This window comes from Malus domestica, chromosome 08 (assembly GCF_042453785.1).
Source record: "Malus domestica chromosome 08, GDT2T_hap1".
NCBI classification, from domain to species: domain Eukaryota; kingdom Viridiplantae; phylum Streptophyta; class Magnoliopsida; order Rosales; family Rosaceae; genus Malus; species Malus domestica.
The window spans coordinates 446,452-473,707 of NC_091668.1; the positions used below are offsets into that span (position 1 = coordinate 446,452).

Sequence of the window (27,256 nt, forward strand, 5' to 3'; positions counted from 1 at the left end):
ATCCTTTTTTCACCTGTCTACATGATTTTTAACAACTTGAAAATTAAAAAAATTTGTCATAATTTTTTTTTTGACAATTAAACACCGTTATAGGTACATTCATCATACATTTTCATATTTTAATTTTTTAAGTCCTTATACTATTCCAATAATTGAAATAATAGTTTACAGATGATATTTTTAATTGTTACCAATGAAGGTAAATATAATATTTGCTAAGTATTATTGGGTTACAAAAATTGTTTAAAAGACATTTCTGTCAAAGTATTTATGTCAATTTCACGATTACCCGTAAGGAATTTAAATTAATTTGGCCAATTCCTTGAAAATGAGAATCATCATTCATGTAGTAGTGTTATTGAGAGAATGACCGATGAATTTCTTGCTAATTTATTGGGTGCTAAATATTATTGCATCGAGAACATGGTTTGTTTTAGTTTTACATATATAAAATAAATGGGTAAACGGTTACCCGTTTATAACCGTGGTTAATACTCATAACCGCCCATTTAAATTTCACGGGTAAACGGTTATACCCATAATCGTTTATTTATCTAAACGGTTACCCATAACCGTTTAACCGTTTAATTTAAAGGAAAACTAATGAAAAGGGCTTGAAAACTTTGAGTTTTAATGATAAGGAAAAAATAAAGGGTAAAGTGAATAATACCAGGTATTTTTTTGTTAAAATTCCCTTCATTTAAATGGGCGAGTAATCATGGTTAACCATGGGTATTTGCCCGTCCCTGCTCAGAATTCACAGCAGAAACCGAGAGCGTTGATATGGCGTCCGAGTTCGATCCCGCTCGTATCGAATCTCACAAATTCCCCGAGGTACTTTTCGTGCCTTGTTTAATTGCTTGTTTCTGTAGCTCTCAGCGCTCCAATTAATCTTGTTTTCTGGCAATTCTTTCGATTGCGATCCACTAAGCCTACCTCTCTGATCTCGTTTTCTCATAACTTCGTTTTGCTTTCTCTTTTTGTTGCGCGCGCATATTTTTATGGGGACTTCAGCGCACGTACACCTACTCCGAGAGGTAAGCTTAAGTACTTTCATTACAGCAATTCCGAAAGCTCCTATATATATATATATATATATATATATATATAAATTAAATTCATATATAATTCTCAATTAACGCCGCTTAATTACTTGCTTACTGCCTGTGCTAATGTTTTATAACTCGGCAGAGATGTAGCGCTCTATGCGTTGGGCATCGGAGCTTGCGCTCGGGATGCCGTGGATGTCGACCAGCTGAAATATGTTTACCATGAAAAGGGCCAGAATTTCATCCAGGTGCGGTGTTAATAATTCATTCGATTTTGCTTTCGTTAAATCGTGATTTGATTTGTTTTGTTTAGCACAATACATTGAGTAAATTGTAAAAACACGGTGCTGCGAGGTGCGTGTATGTTTGTGTGTTTTACATAACATATGCATTTTGCATAGCGTAAATGAATGTTGCTGTTTTCGGTAGGTCTTGCCGACATTTTCTGCTCTATTCTCGCTGGGATCTCTGCCAGGTGGTGCTGGTCTTCCAGGGTTGCAGTAAGTATCGATGATAAGATCCCCTTACATATTTCATGAGTAAAATACTCTCTGAGTTCGTGCTTGAATTTACATTGCCTTGACGAGAAGCTAACTGGAATTTCTGGTTTTTGTTGCCCCCAGATATGATCCGCGACTCTTGCTGCATGGACAACAATACATAGAACTCTACAAGCCACTGCCTTCAAGTGCTGTTGTAAGGCCTTTGACAACAAGATATATATGATACATAGTTCGTGTTATGCCTGAATATGCTGTAGTTGGTTTCTTCACATAGAATTAGTATAACTTTTTTACCAGCATGTGGAATAACTGGTTTAAGTAAAGGGAGATTGTCTGCCTCCAATTCAACAATTTTTATTAAGTACATTAGTTTTCGGAATCAACCTAATCCATTGTCCATTGACCTTGCTCTTATAACATTCGAAGTTGATAGTTTATATCTTTATCGATCTTTCAGCGATTGCCTTGATAGGAGTCTTTTTTATTGGTTTTGTTTCTTGTCGACTTTTTTCATTTAAGATAAATTAAGATCCATGTTACGTTGTTTTATGCAGTTAAAAAATACTGTGACTCTTGCTGGACTCCATGATAAAGGTTTGTATCTATCGGTAGAAGTATTATTATTCCTTTAACTTGCAGAATCATCTGCATACGAGTGCAAGGAAGTTTGACTTAAAGGTTTATTAATATTGAAACATAAGTAAGATGTATGTCTATCTGTTTGATGTGTATATATCGCTTGAAGGCTCACATCTCTTATACGAAGGTCCAAAATAAGTTGTACTATTCATTTTTTTATTCTTTTTTAGAGATAGTAAGGCCATAATTAGCAAATTTTTGCTGTTGATTTGCAGGTAAAGCAGCTATTCTCGAGATTGAAACAAAAAGTTACGACAAAGATTCTGGTGTACTGTATTGCATGAATCGGTGAGTACTCATTTGAAATAGATGATCTAATATTGTCAAGCAATTGACGTAGATGGCGTTTTTCTTTCCAGGTCGACTGTTTTTCTACGAGGTGCTGGTGGCTTCTCAAAATCATCCCAGCTGTATTCGTATTCAACCTATCCAAAAGACCAGGTTGCATCTGTGACAACCCCAAAAGGTCAACCTTTTGCAGTGTATGAAGATTGTACACAGCCATCTCAGGTATGTAGCATTTATTTCGTTATTTGCAAAAAGTAAAGTCACTGTCTCATATAAAGAGTTAGGCGGTACTTTTTCCTGCAGAATTAAGAGTCGTCAAGTTCTACCAAAGCTATGTTTCAAGTCTTTTAGTCGCCCCTTCATTGTCAACTTAATTCCCAATTGGTGCTTACAATGACCAATAGGCAGCTATAAATGGCTTGTGCTTGCTTCCAAACTAAAATAATAATTCTTTAAGATGCACATGATTTTTTATGAACATTACTCATATTCATCTTTGTGAGTGACGAAGACGTGCATTTTATACTTTAGATACATTCAGATTATAAATTGACATGGTTACATAAGATATCTTATTCAATTTATCTATTCTCCTTGAATATGGGATTCCATATAATCATTTGACTTCTTTATGCCCTTCTACAGGCATTGCTATATAGGCTATCTGGAGATTACAATCCTCTGCATTCAGATCCTATGTTCGCAAAAGCTGCAGGGTGAATTCCACACTAAAATTGAACAGCTGGACTTTCTTAAAGATTTTCCTTTTAATTTTACGATGGTTTACACTGTCACTAGGAGGTCCATTTTATTTGAAACAAGCTTTGTTTTACGATCGAGGAAAATTACAACTTGTAGCTATTCTGCTTTCATTTTATATTCAAGGCCGCATCCTGTACCATAGATTTTCCAATTTCATCATAACCCAAGTTTCCAGTTTATCTAACTTTTTTGTGCTGCATTATCAAAGGTTCACACGGCCGATACTGCATGGCTTGTGCACACTTGGATTTGCGGTCAGGGCAATTGTGAAATGCATTTGCGGAGAAGATCCAAACCTGGTCAAGTGTGTATCAGGCCGGTTCCTGTTACATGTCTACCCTGGTGAAACTTTGCTCACTGAAATGTGGCTCGAAGGCCTAAGGTACATTTGCCTCTTATTGGTCTTTGTGATTGATTTATTTAGAAGCACATTGAGATAATGTCAGTGTAAAAATCTGCAGGGTGATATTTCAAACAAAGGTGAAAGAACGAAGCCGGGCGGTGCTCTCTGGCTATGTGGATCTACATGGTTTATCTTCGCGCCTGTAGAACACTTTCTGTTTATTTTTATTTGGGGACCTTGGAAGTCTGATAGCCCTCTGCTTATACGTCTATGGATAATGTAATCAATAAGAAAAATAATTTGGTGTATTTAGTATTGAATAAAAACTTCATATGTGTTGGTGTATGGGACATAGTTGTAAATCACAAGGTTGTGCAGGTGACAAATTATTCAAGTTTCTGTGATGCGTTAGAGCATAAGGAGATTATCTTTAAGTTTGGTTGAACTAAAAGAACCCTGCGGGCACTGTTTTTTTGTTGGAAACCAAACCACCGCGGACGGCAAGAGTCCGTAACTAGCAGGATGCAGAATTGCAGATAGAGTGAGGGGAAAAAAGTGTCGGTAGGTACTCCTTGTCGAATCAAGATTCTCTCCAGATCTTTGTGTCCAGAGTTGACGGATGCAGAGATCCAAACTACTCAACCCATTAGTCCATATTATTGGGCCGTCTCACACAAACTAAGGATCCGGATCTCTCTCCCTCTCTTAAATGGTCCAATTTCTTGATCCGTCTACTTCGAACTACAAGATCAGGAGGGAATCTGAATTCCTCCTTGTCCGTGAGTTAGGGTATAGAAAACATAGTGTTGTTAACTTTCACCTATATGCCAAATTCTTCCCCCTAAACTTGTAACTCATTGTCAATTTACCCCTTAAACTTTAATTTCAATCAATTGTTTGCTGAACTATTTATCACTAAAACGTTGACGGGCAAATTTATATGATGTGGTGATGGGCTTGCACCCAGAGGCAGAGCCACAATGGGGTCAATGGGGTCGCACGACCCTTTGGAAGCCATGGAAATAACCTTAGAGGTCCCTTGGAGCTGTTGGTGCGACCCCTTAAAGCTGCTGGTGCGACCTCTTGGAGCTTCTGCATTTTTCTGGGTTTCTTCTGGTTTTCGTTCGGTTTGGCGGAAGAGGAAGACGAAGACGTTCTCTCTCTTCCTTTCACACCACGTGACCACACACTCCTTATTTAATTTTTTTTCTTAGTTTCTCTCCAATCAAATTTGTATAGCTAGCATCAAATTGCTTGCTTTGTGTAAAAAGCCATAGGCTGTCAGTTCGGTTCGTGTGTCAAGTTGAAGATGTCACCATTAAGTCTTGGTGCAGATTGCAAAGTTCCCATACGTCCACATCCACATATTTGACATAAATTAATGGTAATGATGTGTGTGCCCTTTCCACATCCACATATTTAACAACTTTATTTCTCTTTATATTCAACATAAATTAATATGATCTCTAAAAAATATTATTATGAACCACCATATTGACATCAGAATTTTATGTTTATTATGAACCATCCAACCCAATTTTATGTTTATTTTTGGTCGTCAGGGAAAGTGAAGGCACCTTTTAGTATGGTAACTATCGGCGAGAGGCTGATCACACTATCCTACCAAGACCCGATGAAATGACGATATGCATGTCGTTTCTGTTAAAAAAAAATTTCGCGCTACGCGCACTATCCTTGTTGACCCCCCAAACATTATTTCCTAGATCCACCACTGCTTGCACCTAAAGTCAACAGTACTCCGTATTGAGTTCATGTGCTCAAATCATCTTCTCCCACTATTGCTTGTCAATTGGTTTACAAAGGTCGTACCCAGTGCACAAGGCTCCCGCTTTATGCAGGGTCTGGGAGAGGTGAATGTCGGCTAGCCTTACCCCCATTTATGGAGAGGCTGCTCCCAAGCTTGTCAATTGGTTTACGTTAGAAAATAAATTGTTGATTGGCCGATGACAAATAAAAAAATTCATACCAAATTTTCTATATTGTTGTGGCAGGAGGACGAATTTGAAGCTTGAAAATAGGATATTGGGTTAAAGGATATGTTTTTAACTTCTTAACTACAAGTCTTTTTACATGCTTTTTAAGTGTCAATTATCTATCTGTACATACCTATACAACGTGGGTGTTGTAAATATAGATGACCACGTGTCTTCCATCTATTATTTGGTTTGAGTGGATGACTTGTATCTTTACAAAATTGTCAAAGAAAGTGGCTTGCCTGGTTTGTTAAATTGAAGACACTTTGTCTATAAAACAATCATCAAAGCAAGAGAGGAGAACACACAGCAAGAGAAAAGGAAAGAAAGACAAAAGGGAATAAGAGAGAGTGTTATTGTTGCCCTTAGGACGTACGCACACTAACGAAACCTCGTAAATATTATGTCTTATTTGCTTTATGTTCTACTGCACACAAGAGAATTTATAACTCGTCAATTATAATTCGATATTGAGTTGTTACCTATGAAAGTCAAATTTTATATCTAACTTACAAGTATTTAGTGTCTACACTAATGTCTCATTTTCATTAGAGGTAAAATGACTATTATGCCGGTTTGTTTAATGGAATAGAAAGCATAAACCGTACAAAAACTTCAATAACTAAGGCGATAATAGTAATTTAATTAGCCCGCCCAGGGTTTTTATTACAAGTTCATCTCCAATTGAATGATGGCCAAAGGGCTCTCTTTAGCGCTATAATTTTGTAATAAATTATATTTTAATGAACAGTGTTATACCATATTTTATATCATCTCCAACCGAGGAGGCCAAAGGGCCATAGCCAAACATAAACCTTTGACAAAAAACCATTTTCAACCGAGGGGGCCAAAGGGCCATTGGCCAAACATAATTTATTATTTTAATTGAATTAATATGGTTACTTAAATTAAACTACCATATTAAAATAAGGTTCTCGGACATATTTTGAGTGTTACTTGTCGCCAAATGAATAAGCCTCTAGATTTCTTATCTTTATATAGTCTCAATAATTTTTTTTATATGATTTCGAGTGACACGTGTCACTAACGTGAGTAACTCGCCAAATTTCTTATCTTTATGTAATCTCAATAATTTTTTGATAGGATTTCGAGTGACACGTGTTACTAAAGTGAGTAACTCTCTAGATTTCTTATCGTTATGTAATCTTAATAATTGTTTGGAGGATTTTGAACGTGTCAAGATGTAATTGGTTGTGCAAATTTTAGATAATGTTCTTATCTACGTGAAACTTCTTATCTTCAACTTCTAATGTTAATAAATTGGCTGAATATTGGGATATAATTCACACACCTCCAAACACCTTCACTTGTTTGAGAATTACCATTGACACTATCTTCCGAGAGCCATCTATCAGCCCTGCAAAGAGTTTCATCATTTTTTTCGAGGCCAAGCCCTTCCCTTCATTGCAGATATGACATTTTGAAAATTATTGAAAAAAATTAAAGAAAAGACTATTGAAAGAGGTAAGAGAATAGAATGTGAAGAATTGAAATAAAATGAGGTAAAATAGTATGGAATGGTGAAAAATATGTGAGAAATGATATATGAATGACTTAGGTATTTATAGGAAAAAAAAATTAGAATTTTTTTTTAAAATTCGTCAAAAGAAAAAAAAATTTCAACATTAACCTTACGACAGCATGACTTGAGCTAGCCGTTGCTAGATGACGTCATGTAGTTGTTGACATTTAAATGGGCTGACAAAATGTCAAGCTTACCATTTTGGCGCTGAAGGGCTGACAAATTATTAAACTTGACATTCTGAGGCTAAAGGGCTGGGCTATAGTGTTGGCGACTCTTGGCCAGCCCTTTGGCCGGTTCTTCCATTTTTGAACGGTGAGCACATGAACCCTTTGACCTAACTCTCAATCAAGGATGAATTTCGTGTCATAGGGGCCTATTTTTAGCCTACCACTTTGGCCGGTCGGTTGGAGAGGGCCTAACTTGCCCAGTTTACCCGTTATTCGACAAAGCTAAAGGGGCTTAGGTCTAGGGTTTATCGGCACAATATACATCGTATTGTTCTGAGAAGTAGCAAAGTAATCACCCACTCCATTGAGCTTTAGGGCTTTTCGAAATGGCAAACGAGACCCAAGATGCTTCGCAGGCCACCGTTAATGGCGACAATGCGCAATCTCTCTGCGACGTCGTCCGAGGGTTGCCTAGTCGCGCCGTCGTAGACTTATGGTCCTCCGGCGTAAGCTCTGCTTTTGCCCTAGTTTATCTCTTCTTACCTTTCGCCTCTATTAATTCAAGGGTTTCACTATATTTTGGAGGCTGCTTCAAATGTCATATTCTTCCAAATATTGATGCTACTGCATTTTATTAAACCTAATACTTTTATATTTTGGAGGCTCGTTCACTTGTTATAGATGATTATTCAATTCGTAGTTCTAAGTAGATTTGGTTCAAACGTCCTCATTAGTTAAAGTGTTTCCGAGATTAATAAGAAAAAAAATTCCCTTGTAGGTATGCACCAGATGCATCTTACGGTTGTTTGGGATCAGAGAGCATGATTACTATCGTTCTTCACTATCGCGGTCAATCTTGAGTTCAGTTCTTGGAGATTCAGAGAAACATTTGGTGGATAGTAATGTTAGAGAACCGGTAGTTTGTAGAGTTTGTTTGGGGATCTTGCAGTTCACTTATTCTGCGGATAACAAGTTGGTGGTAGAAAGGGAGAGTGCCAGTGAATTGGCTGTTTCCATTTCCGATCTGATTAGGCAACAGGGCTTTCAGATTGACGGCTTTTCTCTTGAAGTATCCATACCTCCAATTATCCAGGAAAATGATCGTATTGCTTGGTAAGAAATGTACTTTCACAGTAAAGCTCTTTGACTGTTGAACTTTGGACAGTTTCAAAATTACCTAATCTATTAGTTATATCTTCTGCATCCAGTTCACATTCGACATCTGAACTGTAGACAAAATCTAGTTCACATTCTACGTCTGAACTGTAGACTGGAGTCAAGTATCTGTTTATCCAAATTTGAGCGTCTCCAAGCTCATTGAACAAACTATTTATATAGGTCAATGTAATTTTGTATTTTCTTTTATAGGCTATATATGAAAAGAAAGTTTGAATCTGAACTTTGGTTCCAAGGAAAATCACTCTCTGAATGCATTTCTGCAAAGGATGCTCTAAAAATTTCTCTTACGGAGATCCTTGAAACAATGTTGGTATGTAAAGCTTCTCTTCTTTCAGATTCTAATTATGTTATATATATGACATTATTTGACAAAACAAATATTGGGTTTTATAATTTTTATTGAGAGCAATGAGTTTTATATGATCCATACGAGCTAAGAATAATCAATTTCAAATGTATGAGAGCAATCTTCAATAATTTGAAGTTCTGCAGGGTTGTAAGTCCAGCATAAGCAGTTTCCGCATCCGTTTGACATACACTCACCGTATAGCAACAATAACAGTTGATAGTTCTAATGAGGGGTGCAAAAGAAGAAAAACAGGCATGTTCAGTTTTATACTCCATCACTTGTTCTAGTTTTCTTGCCAAATTCAGTAGGATCTTGCTTTCTGTTGCCCTTATAGTTCTAGCACATAAATGGGAACTTTATACATAACATGTGTTTGTAAAGTTATTATTCACTATTTTGGTACTGTTTGATACCTATACGCTAATACAGCATATAATGTGAATGTTGGATTTGAAGTGAGAAATATGACAACGTTTCATGTTAAGAAAAAAATTGTCATGTATAACTAGGGAATATGCAAGCATTGTGTTTGTAAGCCTTCTGTGATGAGTCCCAAAGAGGAATCAGTCTATTGTTTGTGGAGATAGGTGTAGCCAAAGCCTAATTGTTGGTCATGCTTTCTGTTGATACCCCTTAATATTGGTTAGAAGATGCTACATCTAGCTTTTGCTTCTATGATTTTTTCCAATGGTTTTTAAAGAGAATATTTAATAGGTTTTAACTTTTAAGAACTAATTCAGGGCTTGTTTATTAGAAACCAATACTTCATCTGCCTAAAATGAAAAGTATTTGTTTCAAGCTGTCTATTGTTATTCTCTCTCCTCGTTCTTAAATATCATCATTTTTTCACTTCAAATTCTCATTGTTAGACCGTAATTAAGGGAGGCGAGTCTCCAGCATCTCTACATGCTGACACGTAGCACATTGGCTGTTACCCCATTTTTAATGAGACCACATCTGATACTGACTTGATACCAACTGCCTGATTTTTGAAGTGTCTCTTTACTGCTATTCTAATAGGTTCAGGCAATGGTTTGGACAGAATTAATGATGACATCAAATGCTCTGGGTTTTCGACAAGTGAAGCTGATGCGGTTGTTCAAAGGTCTTTTGTGAGTTTGCAAGCTATTGAATCGCCTGAGTGCCTGAAGTTACCTCTAGAGCAGGTACTCATGGAATTTTGTTTGATATTAGTTCCCCAAGTGCCAACTTTTTCAAATGATCTGAAGAATTTAATTGCCATTTTTTAATGTGATGGGGCATAATGATGCATGAGTGAACTTAATTTGAGTGTTACTTGTCCAATTTTGGTTATACTATGGGTACGCTATGGGTACAGTTACTGGACTGCCTTTCTTGGTTTCAAACTTTAAGCATTAACTTGGTATCAGGGCTGAATGGTCTAGGTTATTCATGCTTGTACATCACCTAGTTAGTCTGGTAAATCATTTATGATGTTGATTCTAATTTTACTTGTACTTTATCCTTTCTAGTCCAGTGAACCTTGCTGTTTAGAGTTTCTCTGCTACCGGACGCAAATTTATGTTGGTGGGAGATACCTGAAGGTAAGCTAATTGTGATCTTTCCTTTCCAAAATAACTAGCTTAACTTAGTATAACCAAATGTTAGGCTTATCTTGGCATATTGAAATCTACTGTCGACCTATTTGCTTGTATCTGAAAGTTGGAAAACGAGTTTAAATGTTTTGTTATATCTACATCAGAGTGCTTGCATCAGTTTAATCTTGAGGTTGCCTCTGTGTTATAAGCCAATCTTGTTGTCACTTGTGTCATAAGCTAATCTTATGGTTACCTCTGTACCGTAAGCTAATGTTATTAACACGAAATGTATTTTAATTGGTGCTAATTACTTTTTATTTTACAGTACTCGAGAAATGTGAGTCAATCCTGTTGGATTATTGATGATGAGAGAATGGGAGAAGCATCTGTCGAGGTAAAATGTACTCCAATTACTGGCCACAATCTTTCTAATTTGGCTTGTTGCTCTGGAAACAGTGGTGGAGATCTGGAGATGCTGACTGTTATTTCTGTTCTCCTTCGTAGGAGATACTAGGTAGCAACGTTCTTCCTATATGTCGTGGTGATAACTACAAGTTTCATGCTGCCGGAAGAGAAGATATCGATGTAATGGAAATCTGCCTTTCTGTACTGCAGTTTGATTTCAATTAGCAAATTCTAAAGTATGTAAATATCTTAGGTAAGGATGTTGGGTTCTGGAAGGCCGTTCCTGCTTGAGATACAAAACGCTCGCCTTGTCCCGTCTGATGACTCTGTAAAAAGTTTGGAAATAGCGATAAATAACTTGGAAAATAAATTGGTGAGCTCACTGCCAAATTGGAATTTTTGTTTCTTGTCATTGAACAATTACAAAAAAGCACAATATGCATGCAGGTAGGCGTGAAAAATCTGAAGCTGGTTGATAGTCAGTCATGGGATCTAATGCGTGAAGGGGAAGCAGAGAAACAGGTTTTCTTTCTTCATTTATTTTTTGTCTCCCCCACCGGCTTACCCCTCTTTTCACGTCATGTTGATGGCCTCTTGTTATGTTGTTTTGAATTTTCATGCAGAAGCAGTATGTTGCGTTAGTGTGGATTTCTCGCCCTCTCAAGGATGAGGACTTGCATTTTATATCTTCACTTAAAGACACTGTGAGCTGTTTTCTAAGCCTCGTAATAGTTTTCTACTTGGTTATTGTCAACTTTAAAGGATGACATTGTTGGGCCTTTTTTACTATACTTTTTTAACTAGTTCCTGTGGCTGGGGAAATCTTATCTTAGTGCTGATTCCTTACCAGTATCTGTTTATTTTGCACAGCATATTCAGCAGAGTACTCCCATCAGGGTGCTTCACCGCCGAAGTCCATTAGAACGAGAAAAGATCATACATTGGTTTGTCTATTATTCAAATATTGTGGAACAAACATTGGTTTGGACTCCAATCTTTTTCTGAATCTAAATCAGAGTCTCTCCATTTTCCAATTTAGGATGAGAATTGAGAAGATTGTTGGAAGTTCTCAGTATTTTCTTTTGCATCTGTGTACCCAGGTAAATTATCTCATTATCTTGAAAATAAAACTTGAAGCAATATATTATTGAATTAAATTTTGTTAGCTTACATATTCACATCGTAGAGGTTGGATTTTGGTAATCGAATATGTTTTGGAAGCAAGTGTTTCTGGTTTCCATACTTATTTGAGGAGAAGCCTTAATCAATGAATACTCTCCATTGTCCTAAATATTTGTCCTCTTCTTTTCTCTGTAAGGCTTAGGAAAACATGTGGAAACTGTCATAAAGAGAATAAAAATTCATTTTGGATTTAATCTTTTTTCATATTAATACCGCTCTCATCTGTATTTCATTCAGCTGGGAGAAACTTTAAAAATACCTTTTTAGTAATTCAGAGAGATCCCATATTATTTGCTTATTTAGTTGAATTTCTGCCTGTTACCACTATGACTGATTGAAAAGATCAAATTACAATCAACATTTATGAAACAAGGCACTTATGTATGTCTTTGAAGCACAGGCTGGAACGTACATTAAGGAATTCGTTCATGGGGATCTTGGACGCACCCAACCTAGGTATAATTTTTTATTTGATCACCTTGAACTTGAGAGAGTAGGGTTCTGTCTCGATCACAAAATGGAGGATCTGTAGAGATCCCTTCTATTTAGTGGCTGGCAACTCCATTCTGTGTGTTCTGTTCATTAGAAATTTAGAATGGCCTTCTGTCATTTTTTAATGTTGCCAACTTGAACATCGCTTCAGGGGTTGATGCATATGTGCATCAAAACTCATTGAACAGAAAAGGAAAGAGTTATATGCATTTGCGTCAAATTATTTAATTTCTTTAACTTAAATTTGAACAAGCACTGATGATCAATATTGTGTTTTTGCAGCATTGGATCAATTTTTAGTTGTAGAGCAGAGATACTGCAGCTCGATGTAACAGATGTGAAGATGGATTGCTTTCTCACTGAATGAGGTAGACCCTTACGCATATTCTTTCATTCCTTCTTATCTTACTTTCCATTGTCAGGTTTGAAAACTGAGTTGGCATTGCAGGACCGTAATTCTAGAAAACCACCCTGCTGCAGCTGCGGCTTTTTGGGGTTGATCTAAGCTTATGGAACTAGACGGCGAAGAAGATGAATCAGTTGGAGCTATGGATCCAAGCTTATGCCCACTTCGGCAATGTCTTTTGTCCGGCACATTCATGTAGGCTGATTTATATTATATTCTTGTTTTGTTTATCTTCTACTTTTGCTTTGCTGATATCCATTTGATAATCCGGCTTAGAATGGAACAAGTCTTGAGTTTGTCATGCTTTATAATTTTGGCCTTTTGAGCTCCCTCCCTAGAATCTAGATGTCTCCTAGTTGACGAAGTGGCTCTCCTGGGCTTGAACTGTCGTCATAAAATATTTATAGGTCCAATTGGATGCCCCAAAGTTGTAATTAGATGCGTCCCGTAGGCTTTAGGAATACTATGTTAAGATGTGTTAGTGATGTGCACTAGAGAAAAGTTATTAGGGATAGTACGGTTAGCCCTAGAAAAAACATGTGCAATAAAACTGTGGGTCAAGTTTTGGTGTCTTGGTCCCAAAAGTTTTGAACTAATTGATGGACCTGAATTGTCTGTGGCCCTAAGGTTGATCCTTCCTTTCATTTAGCCTCCAACAGGGGATAGTCGGAATCTTGGACACATAGCCCATGTTTACAAGATTTTTGGATGTGATCTTACTATATTTTTAGGAAATATTTTGCGTGGGAGTTAAATGTTGCAAGACCTTTGAATATGTTTTACCATTTATTGGGTCCCGAGACTATTTCTATTGATTCTTAAAGTTAAAAAAATAGAAAAATAAAAACAAAATAATAGAGGGCTCCCTTAATATATTTTGTCGAAAATCTTGGGAATGTACTAAAATTAATGAATGATTCGAATTTGGCAATGAATCTTGTAAAATTTTTGCAAATAAGGGTTATGACCTTTTTTCTGGGGGGGGGGGGGGATTGAAATTTATAGTATTAGGAAATATTTTGCCTTGGATTTATGGAAATTTAAATGTGACCTTACCAGTAATTGGGTTCCAAATTTTTTTTTTCATTTATAAAGTTGAAAAATAGAAAATTATATATATATAAATCAATAGAGGGTCCCCAAGATTAAGTTAATCCATTGAATATCTTCAAAATCTCCTACATTAATTTAGGAAACATGTGGTGTAGTGAAAAAAATCTTCGGAAAAGACCTAAATCAATTTTAGGAAACATGTGCGGCAAGAATGACTCAAAATTTGGCTAATAATGATGCTTGAAAAAACTATCAAAATCGATTGGAGAACGTGAGTTATAACTCATAATTTTTGTGAAATTATTGAAATTTTTAGTTTTATGAAATATTTTGCGTGAGAATTAAGGAAAATCTTACAAGACCTTTGGATGTGATTTTGCAATTAATTAGGTCGAAACTATTTTTATGGAATTTTAAAGTTGGAAAATACAAAATATAATATAAATTAATGGAGTGTCCCTAAAATATAATTTTATTGGTAAAAATGTACGGAATGTTGTAAATTCATTTGAGAAAACATGTAGTCTTGATGAGAATTTTGTCTTATAATGATTCTTGTTAAAATTCTCAAATCTATTGGAAAATGTGGGTATAACTCATAGTTTTTGTGAGAAAATTGTAGTTCACGGAATATTTCGTGTGAGAGTTAAGGGAAATGTTGCAAGACATTTGGATGTGATCCTGCAATTGATTAGGTCTTGAAACTATTTTAATAGATTTTTAAAGTTGAAAAATAGAAAAATAATATAAACTAATAGTGCCACTTAGTATTACGGTTTAGTAGTATTCCTCTTCACTTGTAAGTGAGAGGTCTTAGATTTGATTCCCGATAAATGCAAATTTGAACCACATTGTTGCTAACTTATTGTGAGACTAGGCCAACCTTCCATAGTGTACATAATATTGTTCATTCAACAAAAAAAAAAAAAAAAACTAATAGTGTCCCTAAAATATAATTGTATCGGTCAAAAACTACGGATATGATCCTACAATTAATTAGGTCCCGAAACTATTTTTTTATTTATTTTTAAAGTTGAAAATAGAAAATACAATATAAACTAATTGAATGTCCCTAAATTATAATTTTATCTGTCGATAATCTACGGAATGACTCAAACTTTGGTTTATAATGGTTCTTGTTAAAATTTTCAAAATTGATTGGAAAACGTGGGTTATAACTCACAGTTTTTGTAAAAAATGAAATTTTTTGTTTTAGGAATTATTATGCGTAAGAATTAAGAAAAATGTTTCGAGACCTTTGAATGTGATCCTGCAATTAATTAGGTTCTGGAACTAATTTTTATTGATTTTTTAAGTCGAAAAATAGAAAAAATAATTAAACTAATAGAGTACCCCTAAAATGTAATTTTTTGGTCAAAAATCTACGGAATGTCGTAATTAATTTGAGAAAACATTTAGTTATGATGAGAATGACTCGAATTTTGGCTTATAATAATTCTTCTTAAAATCCCCAAAATGGATTGAAAAAAAATGTGAGTTATAATGCACAGTTTTTTGTGAAATTAGTCATTTGGAAAATGTGGGTTATAACTCACAAATTTTTAGTTTTTAGAAATATTTTGCGTGAGAGTTCAAGAAAATGTTGCAAAATGTATGGATGTGATCCTGCAATTAGTTAGGTCCTGAAACTATTTTTTATTTATTTTTAAATTTGAAAAGTATAAAAAAAACTATAAACTAATTGAGTGTCCCTAAATTATAATTTTATTGGTAAAAAGTAAACATAATGACTTGAATTTTGATTTATAATGATTTTTGTTAAAATTCTCAAAATCGATTGGAAAACATAGGTTATAACTCACAGTTTTTTGTAAAAAATTGAATTGTTTAGTTTTATGAAATAATTTGCGTGAGAGTTAAGGAAAATGTTGCAAGACCTTTGGATGTGATCCTACAATTACTTAGGTCTCAAAACTATTTTTTATTGATTTTTAAAGGTTAAAATTATAAAAAAATAATATAAACTAACAGTTGGTCCCTAAAATACAATTTTATCTATAAAAAAATATGCAGAATATCCTAAATTAATTTTAGAAAACATGTGGTGTTGTGAGAATGATTCAAATTTTGACTTATAATGATTATTGTAAAAATTCTCAAAATCGATTGGAAAACGTGGGTTATAACTTTCAACTAATAGTTTTTGTGAAATAATTAAAATATTTAGTTTTAGAAAATATTTTGCCTAGGAGTTAAGGAAAATGTTGCGAGACCTTTGGATGTGATCCTACCGTTAAATATGTCCCGAAACTATTTTTTATTGATTTTCAAAGTTGAAAGATAAGAAAATAATCCCACCCCTTCCCCTTAGTGTAAATAATATCGTTTGTTAAAAAAAAGATAAAATAATATAAACCAATAGAGGGTTCGTAAATTATGATTTTATCTGTCGAAAATCTATTGAATGTTCTAGATTAATTTTAAGAAACATGTGGTACGAGGAGAATGACTCGAATTTTATCTTATAATGGATCTTGTAAAAATTCTCAAAATCAACAGGAAAACGTGGGTTATAACTCACAATTTTTGTGAAAAATTGAAATTTTTAATGTTAGGAAATATTTTGCGTGAGAGTTAGGACAATGTTTAAGACCTAGCACGAGGCCTTTTGGGAGCTCACAGGCTTCGGGTTCCGTAGGAACTCCGAAGTTAAGCGAGTTCACTCGAGAGTAATCTCAGGATGGGCGACCCACTGGAAAGTTCTCGTATGAGTTCCCATAAACAAAACCGTGAGGACATGGTTGGGGCCCAAAGCGGACAATATCGTGCTACGGTGGAGTCGAGCTCAAGATGTGGTGAAGGCCCGGGCCGGGATGTGACAATTTGGTATTAGAGCCAATCCAACCGGATGTGTGCCGTCATCAAGGGGGTGGATTGTAACATCCCACATCACCCAGGGGAGTGGATCTTGTAAGCCTTATATGTATAGTCTCATCTCTACCTAGCATGATGCCTTTTGAGAGCTCACTGGCTTCGGGTTTCGTAGGAACTCCGAAGTTAAGCGAGTTAGCGCGAGAATGGGTGACCCACTGGGAAGTTCTCGTGAGTTCCCAGAAACAAAACCGTGAAGGCGTGGTCGGGGCACAAAGCGGACAATATCGTGTTACGGTGGAGTCGAGCCCAGGATGTGGTGGGGGCCCGGGGCGGGATGTGACAATAATGATTCTTGTAAATCAATTGCGGACATGGGTTATGACTCAGAATTTTTGTGAAAAAAATGAAAGTTTTAGTTTTAGTAAATATTTTACATGGGAGTTAAAGAAAATGTTGCAAGACCTCTATTAGGGACCGAAACAATTTTTTTATTGATTTGTAATGATGAAAATAGAACATAAAATACAAACTAATAAAAGGTTCCCAAAATATAATTTTATCTATCGAAAATCTTTTAAATTAATTTTAGGAAACATGTGGTGTGACGAGAGTAACTCTAATCTTGGCTTCTAATGAATCTTGTAAAAAATCTCAAAATCGATAGGAAAATGTAGGTTACATTTTTTGTAAAAAAATTGAAATTTTTAGTTTTAGGAAAATATTGCAAAATGTTTGAATATTATCCTTTCATCCTACCATTTATTAAGTCCATAAACTATTTATATTGAATTTAAATTAAAAAATAGAAAATAATATAAACTAATAGAGGATCTCCAAAATATAATTCTCTCTTTAAAAAATATTCGGAATGTCTATATATTTTTATTATTTTGTTCTTGTTAACATATTAACTGTCCTTTTTTGCCATTTCATTTTAAGATACAAATGCCTTTAAAAAAATTACAAGTTATGGTGTCTCGAGACAAATTTTTAGTGTAAACAGAATTTCCGTATACGTTATAAGGAAAGCCTAGTCGGCTATTTAGCTTAAAACAGTCGAACAATTGTCAGGCCCAATAAGGTATTTCTATTCTTTTGTAGATTAGGCGACACCCGAATTTGAATTGAGAAAAAAGGATTTGCAGTCCCCCGCCTGGCCTTACCGCTTGGGCATGCCGCCAAAATGATACAAAATATATGACCTTGTATTTTGAATCTGAATCCCTTTTTTTTAATTCCTTATTTAAAAGAAATCTTTCTTTTTTTGTTTGGGTTGGATCCACCCCTTCGATTGATTGTATAATTTCTTAAAACACACAATATCTAAAAATTTACCTTACCCTTTTTCAATTGATTCTATTAAAAACAAAATTTGGATTTTTCAGTCACAAAAGCAAAACAAATTGAAACCGTTAACTATTATTTAATGAATGATTCTTGAATTTGAATAAAAAATTGGTTTCTCATAAACTCATATTACTGGACCACGTTTTGTCTGGGAAACTTTAGAATTTGCAGCCCGGCATAGTTCATCAAAAGAAAAAAAAAATTCAAGAATTAAAAAATTAGTTAAAAAATATATTCATATTACCCCCCGCCAGAGTTCATCAAATCATCTCCAATCTTTAGCTTAAAACCTAAAGTTTTTAGCTCATAAAATTTAAGTTTTAACCAAGAAACAACTTTTCAGTTCCAACATTTTTAGCCTAAAATTTTAGCCACAAATTATTAAAGAATGAATTTAGGCTATTTAAAAAAAAATTAACTTCTTTTTTTTTTTTTATAAAAACATTATGTAGACTATCCTAAAATAATTTTATGAACATTTTAACCTAAAAATATTTAAATTCCGATAAATATTGAAAAATTACTAAATCGATACATGAAACTCATGAAACACTATGGAAGAATATGAAAATCATGATAGAGATCTATAAATACAAAATACATAAAACACACAAGACACGCATAACACATATGAAGCACATACAAAACACATGATAGAGATGTATAACACACCAAACATGTGAAACACATGACACACACAAAACACATACCAGATTATTAAAGAATGAATTTAGACTAATTATTTTAGCCGTTGGTTAAATTTGGGCCGTTAGATCTTTTTTTTAACCGTTAGATTTGATTATATTCGATCTCAGCCGTTGGATTCTATAAATATAAAACAACAACAAAATTGAATGTAGGCCGTTGGATCAACTAATGGCCAGTTGATCTCAGCTGTTGGTTGAAAAACTAGCCATTGGAATCTCACGCAAGTGGCCGACATGCCCACATGGGTGGGGCCATGCCGGTCTATCCCTTTGGCGCGTCGCAACCATTCGTCTGGCGTTCAAGCGCCGAGTTTCACTCTCGCTGATGGGGGGGCGCACACCATTTTCTGGGCTAAAATCAGACTTTTTTTCAAGCTTTAGGTTCTAACTTTAAATTAGAACTAGGGTTGGAATGGATTGGGGCTGGGGAATAGAAGGGAAATTATAGGTTTTAGGTCATGGGTTGGAGTTGGTCTTAGAAGAAGATTTCTAAATTAAAGGAAAAACAAAAGCAAAAATTTATAAAAAGCCTAAGATAAAACCGGAGCCCCAAAAATTAAGGTTACAGTAGAATATAAGATCATCTTCGCTGTCAAATAAATATCTGGCTCACTTTTGATCTCTTCTCTTATGTATCGATATAATCTACTCTATCCATGATGCACCCAACATCTTAGCCATGAAACTGTACCGGTCAGCTGCTTCATCAATCTGTTCATACAAAAGCCAGTTATTTAAATACAATGATTATGATACGATAAAAAGCCTAACAATGAAAACATAAAACTTACATCCGGTACTTACCATTTTCTGGGTTGGACGTCCAGCTCCATGCCCTGCCTTGCACTCAATGCGACCAATAATCGGATTTGTCTGTGGGCTATTCTCCAAACTTGTGCTCAGAGCATATTGCAGGGTCTGAGAACAAAGATAACAGCAGTGACGATGAGATATCATATTAAGGCCACAAAGTTTACATTTGCTTTGAGTAATGACTTATGTATTCTATCTATCACCAAAGAGACTAACCGCCAAAAATTTCAACGAGTGTAATGGTACAACTCGGTCGTCATGATCCGCGGTCAATAGCATGGTAGATGGGTATTGGTGAGGTTGGGTTGCATGTTGTTCCCATGGTCTCCTGACATTGTGTAAAGGCGAGTACCTGAAAGTACAGGGTATGGTAGGGAGAGATAAGGACATGCTTATACTCATAAGAAAACCGAAGAAATCTGAGCTTGTCCCAGAAACCTTACTCAATTAACCAATGGAACTCTTCCTCCTTGTCAGAGCAGCCAAAATCGGAAGTCCAGGCATGACCTGAAAGAATCTCCTAAATCAAACATATATGACAAAACTACCGTAAAAGAAAGGAAGAAGAAAACACTTGATGGCTCGTTTACATAACCATAATAAAAATAGGAGGAATTGGATTGAGGAGAAATTGAGCTGAGGAAGAATTGGAATGAAGAGGAGGCAGAATCAAATTCTTGTTGAAGTTGTTTACTTAAATGTTAAGGAATTGGAATATAAATGAAATTGAGTTCATATAAGTTGTTTACTGATTCAGTTGAATCGAAATAAATATCAATATGATTACCAAATTGCCCTTGTTTATTTTATTTTATTCTATATTTATGTTTATAAACATTTTTATTAGATATTTTTATTTATTTAATTAAAGTAAAGAGTTAAAATATGCATTATTGATTTAGAGGTGTGATATCCACACATCCTTTTTTTACTTTTACCACACCTTTTTTGTTTTCAGCCGTCGGATCGGATGAATTGAAGAAGATCAAGGGACATAAATTAATAAGGAATGTGTGAGAAGTAAAAATGGATGTGTGGATATCACACCCCTTGATTTATTGTGTATAAATTAAATTATAATCTAATTAAAAGTAAAAAACCTAGCCACATTCATCTTCCTACCCGCAGAAAAGAGAACCCAGATACCGTCAGAGCTGTCAAGACCTTTCTACGCCGCAGAAGAAAGAACCCTTAAAGCAATTGAGAGTCAAGTCCTTCCTACCCCGCAAAAGAAATAACCTAGAAATTCAAAGAAATTCGTTTGCTCATGCCTATTTCTTTCTTAGGTTTATGGTGGTGCAGTGGTGATACAGAAGGGAGATGGAGAGGGAGAAGTGGTTAGTGCTTTAATTTTCAAGATTCTTTGATTCTTAGGGGCAAACAGAGTGTAGTTGTAGTGGGTATGGGATCTGGGCTTGGTGGAGCAGCATCTAGTCGTGAGGTAGATGAAGCAACATCGTTGGTGAGGGAGATGATCGCAGTAAGATGAAGGGCAGTATTGGAATAATCACAACCAAGTGAGGGCATAATTGGTAAAAGAAGTCCATTCCCGATTCCCCTCCAGCCCAGGAATTGAAATACCTCCCTCATGTAAGGAGTCCAATTCCTTCAAAATCAGGAGTGGGATTCCCCAATTGGTGTGGATGCCATATGTTTTTTTATTCCCAAAATTAAGTAAACAAAAGTGTATCCCGTAATCGGAATCCAATTCCGTAAATTGATACTGATTACTGATACGTAAACGTGCCAGGGATTAAAAGGAAGCAAACTCACCTATGGTAAACTTGTGGAACCGTAGCATATCCATAACACCAACATGAGCCAGTGCACAACCAAAAAGATCGGGTCTCTGCAACAAAGCAAATTTTTTATTTTTCATTTTCTTCAATCACTCGCTAGAGTTTACATGGTAAACAAAACTAAAGACGTCACACCTTATTTATGCAAGCTCCAACCAGCAGCCCGCCATTACTTCCACCTTCAATACACAACTTGCTGGGTTGGGTATAACCGGCAGATACAAGGTATTCAGCTGCAGAAATGAAGTCATCGAAGCAATTTTGCTTTTTAGAAAGGGAGCCTGCTTTATGCCATTCCTCACCGTACTCTCCACCCCCACGAATATTGGCTATGCAGTACACAACACCTAAATGCCTTGTAAGTACACTGCGACTAACACTGAATGAAGGCGTAATACTAACGTTAAATCCACCATATCCGTATAGCAAGCACGGATGTGATCCATTCAAAGGAATGTTCTGTCTGGCCATTACAAACATTGGTATCTTAGTGCCATCTTTACTGGGAATGAATACCTGGAGAACGGAAAATTAATCAAGGAAACATCATTCGAAGGTTCAGAGACTAAAGAACTGAAGATATATTAGAACTGCTCTAATCACAAAGTAGAACGAAATACAGAAAAGTGTTATAACAAACTGAAGATAGATTAAAAAGAGTCGGATCAAGTTAGCAACACTAAAATTAATGTCAGTGCAACGAGCTTTTAATACCTGATCAACGTGGAACTCTGAGCGTTCAAACCCAGGAACCGTAATTTCGCGAAATACCTTCAAGTCCGGGATTTCATTGTCTAGATTACACTGATATATTATACCAGGAGTAAGGAAACTTGTAAACCCAAAAAAGACTGTACTGTCTTCACGTCTTGCCGAAAACCTATGAACCGATCCAATGTCAATCGGTAATTGATGCAGCAAGTTACCTGATTTCAGATCCCTTATCTGTACAATATACTTCACGTCACTCAAGTAACTAACAATCATTTGGGTACCATTTACAGCAGATGCTGATTCAAGCACATCCTTTCCAGATTCTGGGAGAACGTCAGTCCACACAGTTGGCTCCTTCAGATCAACTCGGGCCAACTTATATTTTGGAGCATCTTTATTTGTCAGAAGAGTAAACACAGTGTCATCATTTGCAATGACACGATACTGCGCATCAAATTTATCAATAACCTTGATAACTGGCAGTAAATCATTTTTCCCCCTTAGACCTTCAAGCCCATTAAGAAGTGCAGACATGTCACAGTAATAAAATTTGTTGACCGGGTCGCAACCCTCCTCAACATACAAAAGAATATACTGCAGATTACAAAAAATAAAAGTTAGTTCTAAATAATATCACAAGAAATCTGCTCTTTCTAGGCTAGACAAAAATCTGATCTAAACAGTTAGACAAAACACAGGCAATGCCTTAGACAGACAAAAGCCAGTATTTGTGACTGATAATGCAAGTTCGATACAGGTTGAGCCGTTCCACATGATACTACTGCTTCGACAATAAGAAAGTGAGAGCCGTAAAAGCCAGGAAGATAATAAATCTACTTACCTTCCCATCTTCTGTAACATCGGCTTCAAACAAGGATTTAGGATTTTCAGAATCCTTCCAGCATAATATGTCTTCTGATTGATCTGTGCCCACAAAATGATAGTATAACTCATGATAAAGATTCACGTCGGTCTCTGTCCCAGCATCAACATCTTTTCCTTCTCTGCAGAACAAATCAGCAGGCAAATTATTTAATTTCACTATATTGCATAGCTTTTACAGTCGCCGAATATCAAATTAAATCTAAGATATCTATCCACTGCCCTAATAGTAATCTCTAAAAATTCCAATTCTTTTCTCTGTAACATCAAACTGCATTCCTACACTCGCAGCCCAAACTTAAGGACAGCAGAGCCTTGCAGTAGCCATTTAACCATCTATAGATCTTCCCGAATGAAGTAAAACAACAATGTACACCAATTCTGTCCTCACATTTAGTCATTAATTTGTTACAACTGAAGTTTCAAACTAACAACCATTCTGATTATATAACCGCATCAAATCCACATGTCACAATTCAAAGTAAAGAATAAATACACCTATTGCTACTTACTTAGGAGCTGGATAGCGGCTGTAGAAAAACCCTTTATGATCATGTGTCCAGCTAATAACCGAAAACTTGACCTGGAAACCAACATTGATAAAAAATCGTAAACTCAGAATAACAAATGGTTTCACTGATAACACTTGTTTCTGAGTACATCGAAGCATGCATAAACTCAGCACTTACCCAAGATATAGTTTCAGGTTCAACCGTCTTATCCTCAACCCGCATCACCTTAATCGTTGCCCAATCACTGCCACTTGTACTAAGGGCATAGGCCAAGTACTTGGCGTCCTCGCTTACTGCAGAAGCGTTCAAAGATACAGTCCCATCTTCGCTAAGCGTATTGGGATCAAGCAACACCTCTGCTTTTCCATCCAAACTATCCTAAAATCACAAATAAACCACCTAAAAAGCACATACAAAGAAAGAGAAAAAAAACAGACGATTATATCGAATGAATGAATGTATATGCACTTGAGGATCAAATTCTGAGGCAAAGGGCATACCTGCACGTATAGGACACTTTGGGGTTGAAGCCCAGTGTTGTGGAAGTAGAAGTACTTATTCCCTCGCTTACGAGGTGCATCATAACGCGGGTGATCGAAAAGCTTGGTGATCTTCTCGCCAAGCTTCCCTCTCGTATCGCATTCCTTCAGAACCGACTGCGTCAGTTCTACTTGTTTCTGTACGAACTCTTTCGTCTCTTCGGAGTCGGGATCTTCAAGCCTAAACGATTAAAAAAAAAAAAAAAAAAAGTCAATATAACTTCTTTGGAAAAAAACAAAAAGGCGACTAAATTCTTCAACCATAACATAGTGGAATTGCTTGTATCACCATCTGTAAGGATCGGCGACCTTGACGCCGTGATAGTCGTCGACGACGGACTCGTCTCGGCGAGCGGTAGGGTACTGCAAGGGGACGTCTATGGCACAGAGGGAACCCATTGCGTTCGTGTTTCTAGGTTTTGGGAGAGCGGAGGAGGAGGACAGAGAGAGCGAACTGGGATTGATTTGAGACTGAGATTGGCTGAAGGTAGTGGTGTTCTTATAGACGAAGACGTGCATATGAAAGGGAAGGTGCTAAAACATTGTTTGCGGACAAAGGTAAGTGGCATGTCGAGAGTATGACAACATTGTCTGCGCCCAACGCTTGCGTTGGAGCGCGATCTTTCAATGTTTGTGCTGAAGTGTCCTCATTATGTGTTGGTTTATGTCGCCATAATTTGGACTGATACCCTTTCAAACAAAATATCTCCCAAAGTGATATTCGGTGATTAAGATTTATTTTGGATACATTACTTATATAATACTTATATGTATTTAATACAATCATCATTTTAACGTTTAAATAATGATGGTATTACATACAATATTCATATAAAATATAATTAACCATTAAATATATGTAAATGTTGTAGTCAATTCTCAATTCATAATCTTTTTTTATAAAACAATATTTGGACCTCCTACTTATAAATAGAGAGGAATGCAATAATTGAGCCGAAATTAGTTGAATATTTTATTTTCAAGTATTCAACCACTTGTACTATCACAACACGTCCCGAAATAAATTATCGATTACGTGAGTTGACCATTTTACCCTTGGACGTGAGTGTGGTGGTGTGTAATATGCATGTTAGTGGTGGTCCAAACTTACATTTTCCTTCATTTTTGGACCAAATTAGAACTTAGTTTTTTGTGGTTCTGGTTGGTGACCCACGTGGACCACTCACACACACAAAAACTCTTCCTTTCTCTTCTCTCCCGTGCTCTCTCTCCCTCGGACTCACTCTTTCTCCTTCCCTCACGTACAGATCAACAACAACACTAGTGGAAAGTTGCAAATCGAGGGTTTAAAGGACACCATCGTGTTCCTGAGGTTCGTACGAGTTGAATGGTACAATTTTTAGGTAAGAACTCCTTCGAAAACCCTAGTTTCTCTTAAACTCCGATTTATGTACTATTCATGCAATCGTAAAATCTCGTGTTTTTTGGGATTCCAAGCTTATAGGCAGCTTAAGGAGGTCCTCACGAGGCTATGAATGGTTCGTTGGAAAATTTTGGACGTCGGACTATCGAGAATCACGAGTTTTAAGAATTATCGGAATATCGAGGCTTTTTCCGGTGGTTTCAGGGCTCGACACAGGTATGGTTTTGTTCGTCTTGGTGAGATCTTCAAAATGGTTTAAGTTTCATGAAGTTTGGTGTTAAAACATGAGAGATATAAGGTTTGAAATTAAACCCATAAACCGGCGAAGTCACTTGCGTCCGGCGACTCGTCGGAGAAGATGAGGGTATATTCCGTCAGTTTTGACAGAATATGCTAACGGCGTTAGATGACGCCGTTAATAATTGACGGAATATGTTTGTTTTTGGATGGAATATTCCCTAACGCCGTTAAGGTTACCGTCAATGTGCTTGGCACGTGGGTGGTCGGAAATTTTTTCTAAAAATATGGGGATGTTCGTGAGGTTGTGTAGATCACGTTGGTATATTCAAACATCTCATTTGAGCAATGTATGAGAAGTTATTAGCTAGTATTGGTTATGTGCTTTAAATTAATGTTTTTATAGTTATTTTGCAGATAGGGGAGGCTTATCCCGAGGACGAGCGCAGTCAAGGGCGACTTGGGGGCTACGACCCTTCGACATACCAGTGAGTGAGCTTTTGGTTTTCATACTTATATACTTGATATTTTCCCAGAAAATGCGTTTAAATGAAAGTATGCCTTGAAATGTCATGCATATAAATTTATATTCTGTATATGAGTTGATACATGATGCATAATATATAATTGTGGTGCTGTGTACGCTCAGGTAAGCCCATGTGAGTTTATGAATTGTGAATATGAATAACGGTTGTGATTAATTGAGAAACATTGAGCTCATAAACTTGCACCTAGGGTGATTGTGATTTAGCTAGAGATAGAGTACATGCCTGTTATTAATGTCACCTCCCGCACTATATGCTCATATTGGATCCAATTTAGGTGCACAGTCTTGTTGTACAGGCCATCATAAATGGTTCTGACTCGTAGGTGACTAGCGATTTATCGCCCAGCTATCATGAGAGAGTAGTATTGAGCATAATTATATTACACCCAGTCTTGTCGTACATACCCATTTTTAGTGGTTCCGACTTATGTGCAGTGTAGTGTCGTATAGGTCATTATAGTGACTCTGGCTAGATTGACTAATGAGCTATGAATTCAGCCGTACAGACTTCTACAGAGGTTCCGGCTAATATGTTATTTTCCATGAATTTATTCTCACCTGAATTACTTATTCTGTTATATTTTGGCATGTCATACTTACGATTATGAATACGTGAAGCATGAATTGAATATATTTATGCATATGTTTATATTCTATTTCTGGGAAAATTATACATGCTTTACAGCGAGGGGTTATAACTTTTGAGAAATGAAATGGTTTTGTAAAACAATTGTTTTTGCCCACTCACGTTTTCTGTTTTGCGCCCCTCTAGGTTTTAGGTAAACTTCCTGTTGGTGGCATCAAGGATTTCGGCGGTTCTAACATAATAAAATATTTGTAGGACATCTTCTGGTACTGTATAATTAGTACTTGTCCTACTGGATTGCACCTAGAGTTTCTATGCTCTCATTAGGAGTATTTACTTTTGTATCTCACTCCTAACACTTCCTGTTTATTAGTGCACCTTAGTAGCTTTCGATGTTTATTTATTTGTATAACTCTTATCTTTATTGTTTCCGCACTG

At 36.1% G+C, this 27,256-nt stretch overlaps 3 protein-coding genes across 5 annotated transcripts; 2 read left to right on the forward strand and 1 right to left on the reverse strand.

The window, feature by feature from the left end:
- The first annotated feature begins 692 nt into the window (after positions 1 to 692).
- On the forward strand, positions 693 to 3,929 carry LOC103440214 (enoyl-CoA hydratase 2, peroxisomal). Its single transcript, XM_008378881.4, has 11 exons — positions 693 to 834; positions 1,015 to 1,037; positions 1,192 to 1,297; positions 1,479 to 1,549; positions 1,673 to 1,745; positions 2,107 to 2,146; positions 2,407 to 2,479; positions 2,551 to 2,701; positions 3,125 to 3,195; positions 3,450 to 3,623; positions 3,703 to 3,929. The coding sequence occupies exons 1-11, from the start codon at positions 784 to 786 to the stop codon at positions 3,788 to 3,790; spliced, it is 921 nt and encodes a 306-aa protein (XP_008377103.1). The 5' UTR covers positions 693 to 783; the 3' UTR covers positions 3,791 to 3,929.
- Positions 3,930 to 7,339: 3,410 nt separating this feature from the next.
- LOC103440213 (uncharacterized) lies at positions 7,340 to 13,174 on the forward strand. 2 transcript variants are annotated; one of them, XM_008378880.4, is made up of 16 exons: positions 7,340 to 7,797; positions 8,070 to 8,404; positions 8,660 to 8,780; positions 8,963 to 9,071; positions 9,840 to 9,985; positions 10,313 to 10,384; positions 10,704 to 10,772; positions 10,883 to 10,963; positions 11,037 to 11,156; positions 11,231 to 11,305; positions 11,407 to 11,487; positions 11,654 to 11,727; positions 11,823 to 11,883; positions 12,366 to 12,421; positions 12,740 to 12,825; positions 12,906 to 13,174. In XM_008378880.4, the coding sequence occupies exons 1-15, from the start codon at positions 7,678 to 7,680 to the stop codon at positions 12,822 to 12,824; spliced, it is 1,605 nt and encodes a 534-aa protein (XP_008377102.1). In that variant the 5' UTR covers positions 7,340 to 7,677; the 3' UTR covers position 12,825; positions 12,906 to 13,174. The 2 variants fall into 2 exon arrangements, with proteins under 2 accessions (XP_008377102.1, XP_070683077.1); XM_070826976.1 differs by having other exon boundaries at positions 7,500 to 7,797; positions 8,081 to 8,404.
- A 6,125-nt stretch (positions 13,175 to 19,299) lies between these two features.
- LOC103440212 (uncharacterized) lies at positions 19,300 to 24,627 on the reverse strand. 2 transcript variants are annotated; one of them, XM_008378879.4, is made up of 12 exons: positions 24,354 to 24,627; positions 24,026 to 24,245; positions 23,703 to 23,903; positions 23,526 to 23,596; positions 22,973 to 23,135; positions 22,132 to 22,725; positions 21,553 to 21,933; positions 21,392 to 21,467; positions 20,062 to 20,125; positions 19,835 to 19,970; positions 19,610 to 19,723; positions 19,300 to 19,516 (listed from the first exon to the last, which is right to left on the reverse strand). In XM_008378879.4, the coding sequence occupies exons 1-12, from the start codon at positions 24,581 to 24,583 to the stop codon at positions 19,451 to 19,453; spliced, it is 2,316 nt and encodes a 771-aa protein (XP_008377101.2). In that variant the 5' UTR covers positions 24,584 to 24,627; the 3' UTR covers positions 19,300 to 19,450. The 2 variants fall into 2 exon arrangements, with proteins under 2 accessions (XP_008377101.2, XP_028962369.1); XM_029106536.2 differs by having other exon boundaries at positions 23,703 to 23,924; positions 24,354 to 24,537.
- Between the last annotated feature and the right edge of the window lie 2,629 nt (positions 24,628 to 27,256).

Bases quoted from the DNA above. Each gene is read 5' to 3' on its own strand.
- LOC103440214 (XM_008378881.4), top strand. From the start codon at position 784: ATGGCGTCCGAGTTCGATCCCGCTCGTATCGAATCTCACAAATTCCCC. The intron at 1,038-1,191 runs GTAAGCTTAAGT...ATAACTCGGCAG, and splicing joins ACGTACACCTACTCCGAGAG to AGATGTAGCGCTCTATGCGT. The intron at 2,702-3,124 runs GTATGTAGCATT...GCCCTTCTACAG, and splicing joins ATTGTACACAGCCATCTCAG to GCATTGCTATATAGGCTATC.
- LOC103440213 (XM_008378880.4), top strand. From the start codon at position 7,678: ATGGCAAACGAGACCCAAGATGCTTCGCAGGCCACCGTTAATGGCGAC. The intron at 8,405-8,659 runs GTAAGAAATGTA...TTTCTTTTATAG, and splicing joins GAAAATGATCGTATTGCTTG to GCTATATATGAAAAGAAAGT. The intron at 9,986-10,312 runs GTACTCATGGAA...TATCCTTTCTAG, and splicing joins TGAAGTTACCTCTAGAGCAG to TCCAGTGAACCTTGCTGTTT.
- LOC103440212 (XM_008378879.4), bottom strand. From the start codon at position 24,583: ATGCACGTCTTCGTCTATAAGAACACCACTACCTTCAGCCAATCTCAG. The intron at 23,904-24,025 runs GTATGCCCTTTG...TTGTGATTTTAG, and splicing joins AAAGTGTCCTATACGTGCAG to GATAGTTTGGATGGAAAAGC. The intron at 21,934-22,131 runs GTATTAAAAGCT...TCCGTTCTCCAG, and splicing joins CAGAGTTCCACGTTGATCAG to GTATTCATTCCCAGTAAAGA.